At 43.4% G+C, this 20,312-nt stretch overlaps 1 protein-coding gene across 1 annotated transcript in view; it reads right to left on the reverse strand.

The window, feature by feature from the left end:
• The window catches only part of LOC133355737 (nebulin-like), a 218,957-nt gene that overhangs the window by 61,874 nt on the left and 136,771 nt on the right, over positions 1–20,312 (reverse strand). The window contains 10 exon segments of the mRNA XM_061573054.1: positions 2,079–2,186; positions 3,442–3,546; positions 6,470–6,574; positions 9,867–9,971; positions 11,140–11,244; positions 12,867–12,971; positions 13,849–13,953; positions 14,608–14,712; positions 16,365–16,469; positions 19,112–19,216. Of these exon segments, the coding sequence (XP_061429038.1) occupies positions 2,079–2,186; positions 3,442–3,546; positions 6,470–6,574; positions 9,867–9,971; positions 11,140–11,244; positions 12,867–12,971; positions 13,849–13,953; positions 14,608–14,712; positions 16,365–16,469; positions 19,112–19,216 (1,053 nt within the window).

Below are 20,312 nucleotides of genomic sequence, written 5' to 3' on the forward strand. Positions count from 1 at the left end.
GGCGCCCATTATACTGTGCTTTGGATAACATATACTGCAACTCATAACAATATACCATACTTCGAACCATTCATAAATAACCATCTATCTATATGAACAACATGTTGTTGAAACAAAACATCACTTACCTTTATTGAAAGGCCCACCGGAAATGCTGTGGGTATCACGCATTTTGAACCGTTGACGACTCACCCGCCATTGTTGTTCTATGAAGGAGGGCCACTGCCCGAAACTTCCCCTATTATATACAGCTTTCCTTTGGAGGCCACACACTGTTGTTGACTAATGTGTTGAGTTTTTCTTTTAACTATTGTTGCCGAGAGGGTAGAGGGTTGTGTAAGTAGGAATGGCTGCATAGGAGTATTTTATATTTAATTCAGTTTGACAGGGAGATTTTGGACAGTCTCTTAGAATTGTACCGATATTAAACAGCATCAAATGTCTAACAACAAAATATTCCATGGCTTGAGTTGGGTGCCTTCCTGAGACAACGCTTGTAATTATTTCATGATGAGCTTTTGGAAACGATATTTCACATTAGGTGGAAAATCGCGACGTGTGTGAAACACGAGACGTCCACGGCTCTCGAGCAGAGCTTCCACAGCGCGGCACGGACGCTCGTCCATTTCATGGATCGTGATGGTGCATGTCGGAAAATAATCTCGAACTATTCAGTAATATTGGAAAATATTTACACGAAGATACCGATTGGGTGATCTGTTGTGCATCATAGATGGCCAATTTGTCTTCGAGGACATTGCTCTGTAGAGATGTATACACATCTCGCACTTCTGATTAGCACGGTTGACTACGTACAGTGTGAAATACATTCAGGCTGATCCATTTATAGATATCCCAATAAGATAATACAGAGAAATTAAAATCGAAAAACAATGCTTCTACGTGTCTCCCAACAATTTGAATACACGTATTAATCCGTTAGCTCTCTCCAATGTAATATACGAAGCCATCACTGTCCCAATATTTAACAAGCTGTTGCGAAGAAAGCTTGAGGGTCATTCGAATTCCGTGGGGTATCTATAAATGGATCAGCTTGTCTCATGGAAATTAATTAACCAAGTCCCCTGAAATGAAGGGTGAATAGCAAAAAGCATTATAATAACTAGGGTTGCTACACTATCATCTTTCACCATAATATGGAGTAAGAATGTCAAATGTAATGATGCAATGATAGTCTTGATATCAGTTTCGCATAATGTCGTAAATGCGTTCCACGTGTTAACTGTATTGTGTTAGCACTTTGCTGCACTTCTAGTACGAATAAAGTTTACTTAAAATATGTTCAACTGCAATTTCATTCAAATTAAGCCTGCCATAACTATTTCCGATCAGTACAATCAATAATGCTATCTAGGGCAGATGCTGTCCGTTTCACAAAAATAAGTCATTCAATGATCAATACAAATGAGAAAAGTCACATATTTGCTATTGCCATGAATTACTAGAAAATTTTTCAAACCACTACCCTCATGGATAAGAGCTATGTGTTTGCAACGCTCATTAGTGACTTTGCTCTTTCGTATGTATAGTGTCTGGACATAATATATATACGTCTATTTTTAAACCACGGTCTGATGATATTTTGAAAAAAACAGACTATTATACTATTATTGTGGATCTTACATCCTAAGATGCATCGTAGTGTTGCCATGTCACCAACTATTTTTTATTTTACCAGGTAAGGCCCACTGAGCTATATTGCTCTTTTTCAGAAGCGTCCTGACCACAAATGATAGCTCAACAAAGTGGCCTATCACGTGGATATTTAGAGCATCCAAAAACTCAATTTATGTTTCTAAGTGTGGAGGGAAACCTCGGAAGATCCGGAGAAAAATACACGCAACCACGGCAAGAGAGAGCATGCAAACTCTAAATATACAGACTTTAGGGTCAGGATCAAACCCACGACTTTCTGTATACAACGCGAGAAAGCTAACATCTCACCGGCGCCCCACCATCACGTGAACTCACCACCGTCAGGGCAACCCTCATAAAAACAACGTGAATCCAAAGAGTGCAAGCGTGCGCACACACACACACACACGTAATGCGCTTACAATGCTCATTCTGTCTTTGATCTTGCCCAGGTGCATCTGGAACGTGGCGTCGTGGACAGGCGTGAACCAGTGGGCTTTGTTCTTGTTGTACTGTGCCTTGTACACATTCTGAAAGGTAAAATGCAATAGGTAAATCAAGGTCAACGTGTCATCGTGGCCAAAGCCGTGGACGCCACCACCGACGCGTTCTGCCCTCCGCCAGGTCATACAGCAGCAGCTACTGCTGCACAATAACAGCTCAATGGATGGGTGCTTTAGATTAAGCGAATTTGTTATGGTCAGGATAATGAGATTGGATATACAAATTTCGTAAAATTCATCACAGGTGTACAGATGAAGAATGCATGATGAGACACAAATGAACAACTAATGTGTTTAGAAATTGATGGGGAAAATTTCATTTACTTATTTAGGCAAAGTGATAACTGCATGCATAGTACATTTATGGATGTGGTATTAAACGAGACTGAATGGATATTCTGAACACATAAACATGTCTACGTATTATGAAGCGGCTAAGAATACCGGGGGAAAATACTATATACATACGTGAAACATACTGTGTATATGAAATGACCAATATATTTAAGGTGGAAACAAATGAAAAAATGTATTATAAACATGCAATGAGACAGCTCTACCAGTATGAATAATAACAAATGGCCAACGATGTGCAAGGCCGGATGAATTACTGGGTGGATGGATAACTTTGTTGCAATGGTTCTCAACATATATATAGACCAAGGACCACTCACAATCATTGTCAAAATGCCACGGCCCACTATTGCAGTACACAGTGTTGAATCGTTATGAATTTTGGAACGGGGCGGGGGCAGTTGCTGACATGAATATCCACTGGGGACCCACCCAGTGTCGTAGTGACATTAGGAGCTGGGGGGGTGGGGGTGCAGCAATCGGTTAGGTGGGGGCCCCAATATTTTATTTTACTTAAATTAAAATCAAATGTGGTTACAAAAATGAAAGCATTTCATCCAAATAAATTTAAGCCGCGTTTTAAACAAGTGTTTAATTATCTTACACTGTTGTTGAAAACATATCACATGGTCGTTGTCAAGGGGGCCCCGACTCGTAGCTTTGGCCACCAGTGGGGGCCAAGGCACACCCTGCCCCCATGCTCGTTACGTTACTGGGACCACCGCCTTTTGTAGACCCCTTAATGTAAAGCGCGACCATATTGGACGTATGGAAAACAGTGGATTACCATCGCAGATCGTGATACCTTTGAATCTATCTGGTGTCAGTTTATTTCCTCTGCACGTAACTGTGAATTCAAGTATCCCAAACACAAAGTGCAGTGTGATCTATTCTCATACGCATTTGTGTTTAATGGAAAGCCACTCGCCTCGCTGATGAGCTTCTTCATCTTCAGTGCTTGCAAGTTGTACGGGGTTTCCAGCACAGATGTGTACTTGTCTTTGTGCTGCTCGTACTGATGCTTGTAGACCCACTGTGCACATCCAGTGTCCAATGCGTGCAGGAGAAACCAGACACGTGCATTACTGGACATGCCAACAAATCGACAACTTTTCATATTTTAAAAGGTGGATATACATTGCTGTATTCCTTCCTTGTTCATGAACTTGCTATCCACGATTTTGGCTGTCTGCAAATCGCATCTGGAACTCTACACGACTACATTTGAGAGAGATGAAGTGATGAGAGAGAATGTGATTCAAGAGAGTGATGAGAGATAAAATGATGAGAGATAAAGTGATGACAGAGAATGTGATGCGAGAACATGATGAGATAAAGCGATGAGATAACGTGATGAGAATGCTAATGTATTGCAGGTAATTCATAAAAAAGATAGGTTTTCGCACCCCAATATAATTATCCGAGAAATGTGTTATTCACGAGCATCTCCGGAACATGTATCTCGCTAATAACGAGGGAATACTGTAATGAAAATTGGCCTTGCATTGGTCTCGTAGGAGAAAGGGCACTCATGAGTACTGCACTGTTTGAAGGGACTGCTCTCAGCCCTGGGTTTTATCGCCCATGTTAGGTGGAGTTAATCACGAAAGGCAACAGAAAACATAGCCTATCTGCATGCGATCGGACTCCCTCCGATGTTTGAAAAGGTTAAAGTGCCCGCTTTCTCAAAATAAATATCAATCAATATTGTCAGAACGTGCTTACATTTTGGTCACTCAAATACGTACAATAAACTACAATTTATAAAGTGCCTGGATTTGGCTACATCTCGAGACTCTGTAAACATAGGAGAGATACGCAGTATCGAGAAGGCTTGGAGGAGAGGAGGGATAATTGAAAGTGGTTTTTTTTCGTGGGTGGTAGGAGGCAGCAGAGGCAGGGAAGACGGCTTGGTGAAGGTGTGGGTGAAGACTGAGTGGGGATAGTCACAGGCAGAGGAGGGAAAGTCACAGACAGAGGAGACGAGGCACAACAAAGACCAAGGGTGAAAGCCACTGTCTCTCTAACATAAACATCATTCAATATACAGCAGGCTACCCACAATGCAGAAAATCTGTCTCAACACTTAGAACATAATCTATGCAATGTAATATCCACCCTTTAAAATTGGTTTGTAATTTAACTTGAATACACATTTTATTCTCCACCTCAGCAGTAGCCAACAGAGTCTGGGGAATCTAGGCCTCACAGCGACTCTGTCGGCCACACCTGTGGTGAAGAATGCATGAATATCATAAGCACTGAACAGGCCCTAAGAAGTGGCCCTGATGGTCTTATTGAAATTGCAGTGAGTAAAACATGAATGTGTAATAGAAGCACCAACAAGCATGCGGTGTTGGCCAAGTGTTCTATTACACCTGATAAACTGGTTTGGGGTCCGTTACATCGAAGGGAGTGTTGAACCGTTACAATGTATGATTTGACTTAAAATTAGTTTGAGGATGGCAAAGCATACGTATTTTTTATCAGGTCTGTAATTAATTAACTACTTTTTTTTTTTACAGAATAACCCCAAGTCGTTTTCATGTCAATATATACAACGCAGGACATATGCAGACGCCCACATGGGAAGGATTGCATGGCCACAGACTCCGGAGATGGTAAAGCGCATACATGACAGGAATGTGTGTAGTGAGGGCCCAATGCTCTCACTGGGATTGTGTTCTCTGTAATGAGGCTGAATTAAAATACACTGGCACCGGGCAACGGTCACTGATTGAATGGAATTGAAGGAAAATCTGAAAATGCGTCAATGCGTGTATAATGGCCATTGTTTTAGTTTTGTTTGAAGAAAATTACGTCTGATTAAATTACTGCATAGCTCCAGCAGACGGCACATTCCACCTGTGCATCGTTTCAACATCTTCGTTAAAACTATAATCGTGAGCGTCGTTGTGGAGAATATAAATAACACAATTAATAAGCAGGCAATGCGTCTCCTTCATACATCCGTCTCTTCACGTAAAAAAAAAATCCTCCTCTGTTAAGATCGGCAGTTCACCACCTTAAACCAATGCTGCTGAATGTATGCACTCCCAGAAGGCCGTCAGGCAGATGGGTTGTGGAAGAAATAGTTTGATTTTTTTACGTGGAGAGACGGGTATGTGACTGAGATGTATTGTCTGCTTATTTATTTTGTATTGACATTCCATTTTTCACTGACATCTCATCCAGATACAGGTTTTGTTTCTATTAGGAATAACATATTATTTTTAAATACAGCGAATTGTTGGACTTTATATCAATCCTATTGTAACATTGTCTACCTCAAATCTTGACTTAAAGCTTATTGTTATAGATCTAGAGGTAGACTATATATTGTATTACTTCGATATCAGCTATTACATATCCTGAGGAATAATATATTTTATGCATGCTCCACTGTCGGCATTTGTGTATGTAAATACAGTATCTTATATTTCGTAGTGCTTCTTTTCTTCGAAATGTTCATGCGATTCATTAATTTGACAGAACGTAATTTTTGACAGCAGTGACTTTGGTGTTTCTAACATACTTTCCCATAATTCACTGCGCATCTGATCTGTTGCATTTACAGCAATGTGGCCGGAGTGCTCAATAATACTCAACGGCTATAACGCTGCTATTATACCTCTCCATTGCTAAGTAGCATTATCCGCTGTGTAATTGTGCCTGGATGGCAAATGATCACGCAGGTGCGGCGTTAGGCCAGTTTATAAATGCTTTGGTGAGCTGCTGAGCCGGAGTGGGAAGCAGGTCGTCCGATGACAGGTAGCAAGGCTGGTGGCATTTAATGTGACGCGTGGCGCAAGGGTGGGGTTTGTATGCAGTTAGTCACAATTAATCGCGCATATCGGACAAACCAGGAGCCAGCTGCTTGGTGGGTTTGCCTCTGACACTTCTCAGCAGGTTGGATGGGCGAGGATGGGATTGTGGGTAACAGGTGCTGGCCATACCTTATTCGTCAGAAAATCGGCATACTTGGCCTGTCGAATGTCGGGCCGGTGAGCCTCATTGCAGCCGTGGTGCAGGCCTTCCGTCGCGGTGGCCTTGTACTCTCGCTGCGAGCGTTGGCCGTGAAGCCGACGTGGTGCGTGTGCGTGTGTGTGCGTGTACACGTGGTGTGTGTACGTGCGTGTGCGTGTACGTAATGTGTGCGTGTACATGTGTGTGCGTGTACATGTGTGTGCGTGCGGGAAGGGATGGGGCACAGTCGAGTCACACGCAACACACTTGGAAAACCAACTACACATGAGGTCACTTTGGCTGGGACTCTGGAAGGCTTTTAACAACTGTATTGCAATTGTTTTATTGTTCATCATAAATAGACATATTCCCAGGCTGATATGTTCCCGGGCTGGTCAAATTGGCCATATTTCATCGTAATTTGTGTGTGGTCTTGATGGAAATACTGACATTATATTATATGTCACGTAGCAACTTAATACTGTGAAAAGATGTTACAAAGGACATTTTTTCTCAAGAGATTATGATTAAAAATGTAATATGTCTAATAGCTCAGGACCTTTGAGAGTGGTCAAATATTGGTCACGTGCAGCACCTTACTGAAACTAATTCACAGGTGTCGCTGAAAGATTTCGTCACGTGCCTCTGAACGTCCTTTTCAGGTTAAATTTGTGCATGCTACAAACGTGACCGATGAACGACTGAATGAATGAGAACCGCGGGGTGTGACGTAAAGCCATCTGGAGTTGTCAGCCACAAATGCCCCATGTGAGACAGCATTGTCCGGGTGGACAATCGCGACACCACAACTTTGCGCATGATGCTCGAGAGCCCGGCGTTTGCAGCATCATGAATCGCATCATAGACAAAGACAGATGCGGCATCGCCGTGGCGATGCGCATGGCAACGCAATTCCCCACGGTAACGGAGAAATGGATGCCATGCAACACTGCATGCTCTGCGGAGGAGCCCGCACTTTACCTGGCTGTACTGCTCCTTCATGTCTTTGTTCAGAAGATGTCTAGGTTCCTCCAACACTGTATGGTACTTATACTTTTCTTTCTCATAAGTGGCATGGTAAGCTTTCTGTAACCATTCCAACATGTCAGAAGATTCAGCACAACTGGCACAAAAACATTTCACATTTAGCAGCTCATATGTAACGCGTACAGACAGCCACACGAAGGCTCGATGCCTGGTATACATCTAAGCATGACGAGGTAGACTGGAGGTCAACCTGCATGTCTCTATCACATCTTAAAACTTTTCTGAGCTCTTATAGAAAAGGCCCCTGCAAATTAATGTCTTGACCATAAAAAAGTAAGATGGGCACCATCATTCGAACCAAACAGCTTTATCCGGACACGTGTAATTATGTTACGGGAACATATGCCTATGGACCACAAAGTCCCTTTGTCAAATGAATACCAACATAAGAACACGACCATGCCTTGTACATTTGTCAGGCATTGTTAACCAAAGGCACACGTTGCGTCTTGCTCAAGGCTGTCTACAATTATGCGAGTTTTCACCGGCTGCCCAACGGATTAATACCAGGTGAGAAGCGGGCCAATGTTAAATCTCACAATCTAGAGTGTTGTCAAATTCTGCAGAGGAGATGAGTATTCATCACGGTGCCTTTCTAGATTTTTTTTTACCACACTAAGCCTGTCAAATCCTTTGTTTACGGTTACCTCATAGAAACCTTCACGAAGAAAAATGCGTCCCAGCTCAAGAACGAATAAAATGTCCTTCCCGAATGACAAAACAGGCCATAATGGAGACGTTAAAGGCTATATAAAAAGACCAACGGGCCTTTCCTCGTAACGAAATTTCCTCCCAGCAGGACAATGCATATGAACCACAATGGGTCTCTGCGATGCCCAGGTGGAGAATAGAGACGCGTTGTAAACAGAGGCCAAACTGTTCTGATCTCTCTCGAGCAATAATGGGAATTAGTCCAATCGAACTTCGTGTGATTTCTGTTTCTTTAATGCTTAAAAAAATCGACTTTATCCTTGGTTTCAAAACGGCCTTACACTCACGCTCCTCTCAGCTGCTGGGAGTCACGAGTTCTAGAAAACACGGGACGGGACGTCTGACAGCTTGGTACCTGTGGGGAAACAAACTTGGCCCACTTCAGTGGGATAATAACACGTTTATTATTATTATTATTTATTAGCTAACTCGTATATAAGTATCTGCATTCATCATCTGCTTCACAAGCATCTGTCATTTTTCATTATGCTTCTGCAGCTAAGAAAAAGGAAAGGCATTAAAACGTGACGTGTAAACACAAATATAAATATGAAACTTTAATAATAAGCAATGGGCAAAGTAAAACAGATTAAACTAAAAGCTAAATAATGTAAAGAAGATACCAATACTTGCGGTTTGGATTGCGACCCATGTATCCATGACTAACAAAGATCTGTACTGTACAAAATCTGCACTGTCGCGTGACATTGAGCTTATTGGGTCAATGACATCGAGCTTATTGAGCCCTTCCTACTGAAATAATTAAAATCTATCTATCTTAATCTATCTAAAATAATACAGGTGGTTCCACGACTGTTGAGGGAAACCATCAATCACGTGACGTGCGTTTTATACACTCAACAATTAACAGATCTCAATTGAATGAGTTATATTCACGAGATGCTTCACATTTTTTCACCGTACAAACGTGTTCGCCACACACCAACGACGTCCTCACCGAAGCAAAAACTTTTTCCTTCCCCCATGGGGGCAACAAACCCCAGCAATTATACATAACACACAGCTCCAAACGTGCAGAATGCTGCTACGGTCCTCAATATGCTTTCACACCAAAGTTAATGTATTGATGCTTAGCATACATCTGTAATGCATTGAACTACTAAAACCAAAATAGACTTGTTGGGCTGTTAGCGAGTAGCACCTATGAAGGCCGGCACGGCACACGAGGGGGTGCTTGGCCAAAACCACACCCGGCCGCCTTTGTCTTCCTAGTAGCGATATTTACACACCGCATCAGGTACTCATTTCAGGCTGAGTTGACCTCGGGGAGGCCCAGGACCGGTTAAAATATTCACCACTGGTGTTGGGTGGCCATGAGCAATAATTATCGAACTCGGGTCACTGGGTTTGTAGCACAGAGTGCTAACCACTGCGCCACCGCTTCCCACGCTATACATGCACTCAAACACAAAGGCAACGATGCTCCGTATCGCCTTGAAAGACTGTTGGGGCACGTGCTGTTCATGAGGACCTATGAAGGCCGACACAGCACACTGGGGGGTGGGTGGCCAGCATCACCCCCGGCCGCCTTTGCCTCTACATACACACTTACACATATTTATACACACACACACAAACGTATCAATCAAAACTGTGAGGCACACTGACCATGTTGATGAGGTCGCCAGCGTGCTTGGCGAGCCTGAAGGCCGGCGAGTTGGAGGAGTACGTGAACTTATCGCGCATTGCCTCGAACGGCTTCGTGTACTTCACCTGCAATGCACAAGGTACGTACGTTTGTGTGTGTCGAACCTCTTTCGCACCATACGTAGCCAATTGTGCTGATCGGAGGTGCGTCGGTAGCAGGGCTGCAAAGCGGAGCTGTGCTCATGTGAGCAGAAGTTGTGGACTTTGACAATGAGGTAAAAGCTATTTGCTTTTGCGGTTGTATCTTCCTTTTAATTTGACCCATAGCAGCTCCTGGGGCCCTTTCTCTCTCTCTCTCTCTGTGTGCCGCGTCCTTTCTCAAAGACATCGGCGGCGATCATGGCCTTCCTTCCATTTAACTCCGTCCATGGCTCAAGAGTTTTTCAGTAGATTCTCCCAGATGCATCCAATTGTTTAAATTACTTACGCAACTTCATTTGTTATCTTCCACGGCTTCCTGTGGTACTTGTAATTTCCCACTCAAAACAATGTATTGTTTCTTGTTTTCTCATGAAATGTCCTAGATATATAACTCTGCCTTTCTACAATTATTCTTATTAATATGCTTTTTGTACCCTGCTATCCTTAACAAATGTGTTACTCATCTTGTCTGTCTGTGACATTTTTAACATTTTTAACATCTACACTATGGGGACCTCATTTGCCAGTAAAAATATGATAATTGGTTCTTTACCCTTCTATCTGGCAACAAAAAGGTGTCAGTTTTGTTGCCAGATAGAAGGGTAAAGAACCAATTATCATTTTTAACATCCTTTAAAAAAAAACGCATTCTGTTGCTTCTTATTTGCTTTGTAGGGTCTTTGTAACTGTCCAGCATTCACATGCGTATAGGTGGATGGACCATGCACAACACTAGACTACCGTGTTCTAATTCTTGTTGTCATAACAAATGGCTAACACTCGTTGATATGGTGTATTTCTGTACGACCGACATGCGCCACACTGCTCTGAATTCAGCGCGAAGTGGTCGGAGGAGGAGGGGGGGCGCCGTGCCAGGCCGGTGATAGATGCTTGAAGACGCCAACTGGGCCACTGCGGCACGTGTAGCGTCGTCTTTCGTTGACGTTCCCCGGCCACGACGAGCGGCACTACGCCAGCTTCCACGCGGTAGCTTCTTCATCTGGGAGCCCAGCGCGGCTCCGAGTATCGCACTCCGCATGGGCACGGCGGGGGGGGGGGGGGGGGGGCGACCAGACCTCGAGTGCTCACTCACATGGCTGTAGAGGACTCGGTTCTGCTTGGCGTGCGTGAGGTCCGGAGTGTCGTAGGCGTAGCTGCCGATGCCCTTCAGCCAGGTGAGGTCCTCCTTGTACTTCACCTGCAGGGGATCGAGCGCGGAGTGAGACTAACTCGGCGAGCCCGGGCGCGCCATTGTGGTGCGGGGGATTTTATTAAACAAAAAGCCCTCTCGCAACTGGACATCAAAGTTTACAGTTTTTGGACGCAATAATTTGGAATGTCGGCTTGAAATTTTGCACACCGTTACGTATATCCATGTACAGTGTGGAAGAGGCGACCTCTAGAGTTCCCTCTCGTGGAGTCCCTGCCGTCAGCAGTGGAGCGAGCAAGATATTGCAAGGCTGCGCCTTAACCTTCACCCATTAATGTACATATATCGAGATCATTCTTTTGATCCTTTCCCATAAAAATTAAGTTACCAAAAAAAAGAAAATGTACTTAAAAAGATCTGATTGTGGAACGAGTGTGACTTTATCAAATGTTTTACTGTCCCGGATGTATAAATGTAGTTCTGTTCTTGGTTTATTTTGTAGTCAGGCTCCATGAAAAATTCGCAAATAAGCAATGACCTTGGTGCCATTATGACCTGAATCATCCTTAAACTAACAATGTACATTATCTCTCAGGGAGCAATAATACACGTATCATTACGAAGTCGTTTGTAAGCACAGGGTCAATTCTAAATGTTGAGCTTAGAGTCAAACACTTGTGTTATTTTTATCATGACATGTTGGCAAGTCATTTTTGTTTTCGAATGGGCAAATTTGTATAAATGTCTTTGTAGATTTATTCATTTAAAAACAATTGTAAATGTGTTGGTCTTCCAACACACGCTGTAATAACACAATTATAATGACTAAACTGTTATTATTCAACATTTTCTTAATATAATTTGGAGCTATTTTGAGAAGTTATAATAGTTTGGTTAGAATTTAACAATATTCATGTGGAAGCACTGTTGGGAATCAGAGGACCTCGGGTGTTTTCCGATGGACTATGTCATTGGTTGACGAACATGACCTCCGTACCACCTCATAGTAACGATACAAATCATAACAGTGATTTGTTTTTGTGAGAGCGTCCTACACCCTTGAGCATCTCAGAGCACACGTGATAAGCGACTTGGATCAGATTGTTGCTGTATGTAACCCCGATTGGGGAATTTTTTGAAAATGAAAAAATAAACCATGACGCCGGGCACATAATGGCCTCTTCGTTTCGAATAACATCGATGGATATTTAACGTCCATACGCCCGCAGTAATAGCCAGGGTGGTCTACTTGGATTCAATCTGCACAAGCTTTGTAACAAGTGGCGAATGCGCTCAGGCTGGGCCATGTCGCTGACCCACATGGGCGCCACATTGGCGAGATGTTAACTACCTCGCCTGGTATACAGGAGGTGGAGGGTCAATCCCGACCATGACGCTTGTATATTTGGAGTCTGCATGTGTCTTTCCCCGTGGTCGCATGGATTTTTAACCCACATTTAGAATCAACATCACGGGTTTAGAGTATTTGGCTGCTATAAATTTCCACATGATGATAAGCCACTTCGTTGAGCTATCATTTATGACCAGGTCTCTTCTGAAAAAGAGCTATATAGCTCAGTGCGCCTGACCTGGTAAAATAAAAATAGTAGTAGGAGTAAGTGTTAGGTTCTGGTGCCGAGACAGCAGGGTCCATGTGGTGCACCACGTACATCGCTCACGAGCTCCGTAACCAGTCGGTGGTGGAAGTAGTCTGGGCGGTCCGGGATGGCATGCCAGATGCCTAATTGATTCATGTACTTCTGCTTGTATTTGACCTGCACAGAGACACACGACGCATAGCAGAGGACACATACGAACAACTCATTTGGCAGCCGAGGGTACAATCTACAGCTTCACAGATTGTTGTCACAAGTGTTGTTGGCGAGCGCCCATTGGGACCAGTTTGGCGCACGAGGGGTGAGTGTGGCCAGCAGCACGCCTGACCACGTCTGTCTACGTGGTACTGATGTTTGCACATCACACGAGGAGGTACTCAATTGAAGTTAATTCAACCAAAGGGAGGCCAATGACTGGTGCAGATAATTGCCACTGTTATTAGCTGGGGCCGGGAATCAAATTCAGGCCACTGGGTTCTAAAAAAGCAGTGCACTAACTATTGCACCACTGATCTACCAAACACATGGACACACACACATGCATGCTGCACCAATGTTATGTTATGAAAAATATTTTTTAAATTTCCTTCCACATACAAAAAACATCACGCAAACCCATGCACTGAAGAAATGGGATTAATGTAATGTCCAGCTTCGCATCTTGGTGAAATGGCGGAAACCCATCACCTTGGCGAGTTGTCTAATTATGTTTATTGGTGGTAAAGAAATCGGCAAGCTTTTGCCAAAATCAGACAAAAGGAACATTGGCGAATACTTAAATAGGCGTCTCAATTAGTTATCACCAAGCTTATCGATGTATAATGAGTGCCCCCTGGTGTAGACATTTTAAACACTTTCATTTCACCGAACCACCATTCAGCGTTCCGCAATTTGCGATGAACGAACGTAGGTGGGTGATGAATGTCGGGCAACGATAAATAACCACGTATGCATATATGCTGAACTTCTTTCGCACTGTACATAGCCAACCGCGCTAATGGGAGGTGCGGGGGGTTTGTGTAACGACGGCGCTCACGTCACTGATCTTGTCGGTGACTTTGCGGTGGTGCACGATGTCGCGAGCGTCCTTCACGGTGTGGTACTTCCCGCGCAAGTGCTGGTAGGCCTCCTTGTAGCGCAGCTGCCGTGGTAAATAAACACAACATCGCGGTTTGTCAAATAATACACTGGCAGGCGAATACGAGGCTGCACGTCCCAGCTTCATAAAGGTCTACATTTCCTCAAATATCCCTCGCGCACGCCACCACTACTCTATTCATAACATTTTTTTAAGCGTTTACTAAATTAGATTTTAATCATTCACCTCTTGATTTCACTGTTCACTTTATAAGAAACTTTATTTCAGTGGTTAAGACAATTCCCCATGTCGTAAACATTTATATTGCAGTTCAAGAAAATCACATTTTACCATCGTGTCATCGTGTGATTAAAATCACGATGACATATTTACATCATGTTTGTTCATGAGACCGGTCATATTAGGTTATGTGCAATGTTTAGTGTGACTAATATTGATCAACATATAAAATATTGTAACAAAAATTGGGAAACAGCAAAATCTAACATACTATTTCCTGAGGTATATATGTCATATACATGTATAATGGTGCTCCAATTTCCACAGATTTTAAAGTCTTATCATCTGTTGATATCTATGGTAAAACATATTCTAATTTTTCATCATCATCATCTGTTGAGTATCCACGGTGAGTCGCCACAGTCATCTCTTGTTGTGCCTGCGGAAGTGAAACGGCATGAGGCTTGTGGCACGTACATCGCTCGCATTCTCGTAGGCCTTCTTGGAGATCTTGTGGAAGGGCGAGTCTGGGACGAGCGTGTACTTGGCTTTGTTTTGATTATACTCGTGCTGGTACACAATCTGCATCCATCAGGACGGGGGATAAATAACACGCAACAGCATAAGATTTTAAATTTTGATGATTTGCTCTCCAACACACGGGTGTGCTGTACTAGTAACGAATTGGCATGTTCTGTGTACATGACAAACCTTACTAATTGGCTGTGTGGGGTGGTGGCGGGTTGAACGACACATTTATATTTACGCGATATAACTCAAATAACCTCTATTATGGGGCATAAGACCGCTTGACATTTGTGTAAGGTGTGAGGTGTTGCTATGGTTAGAGCGGTGTTTCCCAAACTTGTTTGGCCTATGGACCATATAGTCGATTTCCATGGACCATCCAGCCCCCTCACCCCTGGTGACAAAACGCATTCACTTTTCTATCTGAATACCAATCATACGAAATGATTCATATCACTGGAACATAATTTATTTTCTTAAACGCAGCTATAATATTTTTTTTTAGGGGAGCCATTTAAATCTTAGGCTTAGGGTTGTTTAATCAGGGTAGTTTACTTAACTTCATTTAAACATGAAATATCATGAGTTAAATATAAATGAATGTCCGAAACAAAAGGTATAAACGTTGTTATTATTGGCCTGGTAAATTTGCTTTGCATCACAGCCCGTCACGGACCACACCGGTGGTACCGGGGACCACACGCCGAGAACCCGCTGGGTTAGAGCAGTTGACTCGGAGTCACCAAGACCAGTTGCTCGACCCTCCACGAACTCGTCTGAGATCCCGGAAACCAATATGGGATCGCCATGTGAGACAACTGAATGAGTTCTGCTTCCGAGCATCAAAACAAAATACTTATGGAGGGCCCTGCCACTGCTCCGCATGGCTTTGCTCTGCCAAGATTACTGTGGTGGCTCCATTGTCAACTGCTTCCGATCAATGAGCGGTCACTACGAGCGCCTCTTCTACAAGCAGGAAATTGATTCAAGTGCAGCGACTGCGGCCGCCGGAACGAAACAACGGGCCACATCGCGAACGACTGCACTCCACGCCCGGTGGACTGGAAATCATTAGTTGCACCACTCTAGAAGCCATCATCACGTGTCTCACAAACTTAAATCTGGACGTATACTTTACACATACTTGCCATATGCTAGAACAGGGGTCGTAAACAAAGATAACAAGAAAAAAAACACAACATTTCAAGATATGAACAAAGTCATGAAGCAGTCCTTAAAGAGCAGCATGTGGCTCCGGAGCCATTACAAATGCAATACGGATCTGATAATATAAAAAAACGGTTTCAAACTGTTTTGCTCAGTTTGCCGAACGGATAAAAAACCACAAAGAGAGGGTGATCATGCTCGCTGGCTAATGACTCCTGAAGCATGCGTTCCTGGGTTTGTATACGTCCCCATGAAAATTATATGAATTAAATTCATCAACACGTGCCCTGTAATAACACCAACGTTGGGCCAACGTCGGCATGCGGCTGGAGCGTCTGGCCCAACATTCCCATGTGGACTGGGTGTTAACAGCACGTGTCAAGCAACGGCCATGGCAACATTATTAATGATTCATTATTTAATCCACGCTTCTGACCCCCTTCTGTCCTTCCGATGGGAGCCAAGCGTGCATGCGTGTGCGCACGTGCACGTAAGCAGCACATGGGAAACACGAGCGCGCGCAAGCAAGGTGCCCTCACGTCGCTGTTGAGGTGCTTGACGCTCTTGGCGTGCTTCAGCAGCGGGGTGTCCACCACCGAGTGGATGTGGGGCAGCTCACGGTGGGCCGTCTCCTTGTACAGGTACTACGGAAACCACCACACACACACACAAGAAAGAGAGCCCGCTTCACACAGGTCCCGCAGTGTACAAAAAAGCACACTCAAACACCGCCGCGAAGAATGACATCCGCCCCGTTATCGCACGTGTACAACACGATGTAGACAGGATTGCATAAAGTGGCGTAATAATAATAATAATGATATAGTTTAATTTAACTCTCACAGAGAGAGAGATCATTATTCAGAGACGTGGAAAACCACAGACAAGCGGGAAGGCAGCCGGAACCGGTGGCAACAATTGCCAAAGCTCTGTGGCCCTATATTTGGGTGTTTGGCCAACTCCATTAATGAGTTATTCTTTGGTTCTTTCGGTAAAGTCACGTATAAAGATAAAATAATAAATTAAATAATAGTTTCGATTGCAACACAAGCAATCATCATCAGGTATAATGAAATAGCGACATAAAATATAACCAGAAAACTATAGACAGACATATAAGCAGACAGATATCACCAAGATACATAGAGAGAGCAACACAGGTACAGAGAGGGGTGATCGTCTCTGTGGGGTGGCCTTAAATAGACAGGGGGGCGGAGGCAGAGAGAGGGAGGGGGTAGGGAAAAAATTAATGAGTGTTTATACATGCTGGTGGACGTCTGAGTAAACCCTCATGTGCTCGGGCCTCCGATTACAGATGGAATAAGCATGTAATTAAATCACTTGCTGTACTGCGATACCTTGGCAAACCAGGAGATGGCGACCTCTATGCATGTCAGTAACTTGTTTTTTCACAGTATAAGGGGATACCTATGCAGTCTGTTCTCCTTTTAACGCGGTAGTTGTGTTCCTGAAGAACACCGCGTTGTGGAAAAATCGCGTTATCATAACCACCATTGATTGAATGGGAACTAAGGGGTTAGAGGGTAGGAGATTTAGAAAACGCCAACATGACTGACATTTTTTTATGACAATTTGTTAGACCATTGTTGATTTTTACATGTTCTTTAATAATTATTTCAAAGCGAGACAAATCATACAGGGTAAAGCACAGTCCGCGATAACACGTGAGATGCGTACGCAGGCTGAACAAAGGCCAAGGCGCGTGGATACCATCTAGAAGCATCCAGCAGCATCCCAATGTTTTGTGCGAGGCAGGCATACAACGGCTTATTCCTACTTGTGCGACTTAGTTCCGTTTGCTCAATCGCGCTATATCCAATTCGCATCCGCGTTATAAAAAAATATGCGTCCCTAATACATTCATCACGCGATATCCAATTCGCTTCATGAAAACAACACACGTTACAGGAGAACAGGCTGTATCGCATGTATCGCATTTTAAAGCGGTGGCAGGGTGGCTCATGGGACAGTGCTGAGCTGTGGTCGCAGAGATCCTGGGTTCGAACGTTTGTAGTAGCCACGAGTTATTTAATCGGGTTTTCCAAGCATAGGGAGTCATTGTTCTTAGCCTGGTCACCAACATTCATTCAAATTAAATACGACTTTTGAATACGTTTTGTTTACACAGGAAAGCCTCACCGAATTTCATGACTCTTTTACAGGAGGGTCCTGCGGAAGTGTTTCGCAGTTAGGCGGAGCAATGTCTGCCATGCATGAATAATTTGTGGGCAATGTTTCACATTTGGAAAATATGGACAATAACGCCGGCACACAATAGACTGCTCTCGCGAATGACGTCACGGGATCTTTAACGTCCACACTGAAGCGAACGGCGCGTCAATTTTTGTTTATGGATTATACACTTGCAGTAATAATATAACCAAGGTGGCCACTGAATTTGAACCGTGAACTTCTTCCACAAGCAGTGAACGTGCGACTTGTCGGGCCATCGTAACACATTTGTTTTTGCAGTTAATTTGACTGAATTCGGGTGCAAATTGTTGAATTAAATATCGGGTTGGCTGTCATTCGAAGGACATTACTGTGTAGCAGGGCGGCTGAGGAATTGATGGCGCTGTGTGCGTATATGGGATGACTGGAAGGGAACTCAGAAGTAATTCTGTGATATTTGCTTCTTCTGAATATTTTCGAACACATCATTCACTGCTCTATGCGAGTTCGAAATTAATTCGGTTTCATCAATAGGCGCAGATAGCACAATCAGGATAACGCTGTGGGAGGTAAATTACGCTTTAGGTTGCATTATCAGTGTCGCAGAAGCAACCGGTTAAAATGTGTCATTGTAATGAGCATTTAGAGTTGCCGAGCTTACATCATTTATTAAGTATAATAAATCAACCAACTGTATTTATCATTACCTGTAGTTATAACTCTTTCACATAATTTTTACAGTTATAAATATCAATGGTCAGTTGCATAAATAAACTCAAGCAAATACTACTGTCCCTTGCTTTGTCATCGCCATCAACAAAAGCTATGGGGGATCAACTCAAGTTGTTTCATGCAACAAATAAAACACGAAACAAACATTCCTGAAATACCATTTGATACCATTCACGTGCCATTTCCTTTACTTCATTGCCATACCTTGTGTTTGTTTGATTTAGCTTTTGTCATTTTGGTGAACCAGATCACACTCTCGCGCACGACACTCATCCTGATCTCGGGGCCTCACTCGGTTAAACAAAATAAAATGTAACCTGGACTCAAACCATTGGACACATGTGCACTCATCTATCCTTACCTGGCTCTGCATTTCCTGCGAGTTCTTGGCCAGCATGTGTGCTGGGGTGTCCACCACGGGTGTGAACTTGGTCTTCACCTCATTCCCGATTGCGCGATAAGCCACCTGCAGTTGTTACAGCCACAAAACGAGCCACATTACCCACACATTCAGATACACCGAGGTGGTGCTGAGAACAGGGCGGTTGCTTGGAGCCCACCATTTAAAAATGGCTGACAATACATCTATTATAGAATACAGCAAATTAATGACGTTTTTTCTATAATAAATTCATCGGTGTAATCGTTTCAGCACTATGAAGCAGTCGTCGACAAAGTCCGCGTCATATTTTATTGTGCGTGTTATATGTAAACAAAAAAGGCTATGATTGACCTGTAGATGGTGGTGCGGCAGGAAACTATTGCCAATGGAGCAGAAAAAAACAAGAGACTTAGAGAGGTTCATGGAGCCAGAGACCTCCTAACGCAAGAAGGTTTTCTTTTCTTTAGTGGCAATGTGAAGGGAGAATTTGCTATACGCTCGGAGCCAGGTGTAACTGCAAACAACGGTGGTCAGAGTAACGAGTATTGAGAGAGGACAGAGATGGTGTACCACCATGTGGCAGGCAGCAGTTTTACCTGAGGGGGTCACAATGCTGTGCCTTTAATATATGAATGTTGACCTTCTTTCGCACCATACGTAGCCAACCATGCTAATTGGACGTGCGGGGGTAGGACAACAAACTAAAACGCATACGTGTCCCCTGAGAAACATCCACAAAATAAAAAATATTTTTGAATTGAAATAAATAAATTCACCTCATTCCAAAGTAACTGTACGCGCTATCTCACTATTATATTCTTGTGTGTGGCAATATATTCAGGATCTGTGGTAATGTCGAGGTCTGCTACCTATGACGAGAGGGCTTCGGGAAAGAGTTTGTGTAGTTTTGTTATTCCTCTTCCAATGAAGGAGTTTCAGACTACAGTGGTTTACAATATGGTCCAGTTTCGGTTGCATGGCTACAGTCGCATGACTGGTGCTGGTTTTTAATTTTCCACTCATGAATAAGATATATGCATCGGCCTGTTTATGTTCTGATGCGATTGATGGTTCCATCACCAGTGTCTTTGAGGCGGAGGAATGTCAAAGTCAGAGGGTGCAGAGACATTCTCCCACAAACAGAAAACATCTCCACAATCTCCAAACAATGTTTGACTAA

Source organism: Lethenteron reissneri, chromosome 7 (assembly GCF_015708825.2).
Source record: "Lethenteron reissneri isolate LAM-NWPU_2019-01 chromosome 7, ASM1570882v1, whole genome shotgun sequence".
In the NCBI taxonomy this organism is placed as follows: domain Eukaryota; kingdom Metazoa; phylum Chordata; class Hyperoartia; order Petromyzontiformes; family Petromyzontidae; genus Lethenteron; species Lethenteron reissneri.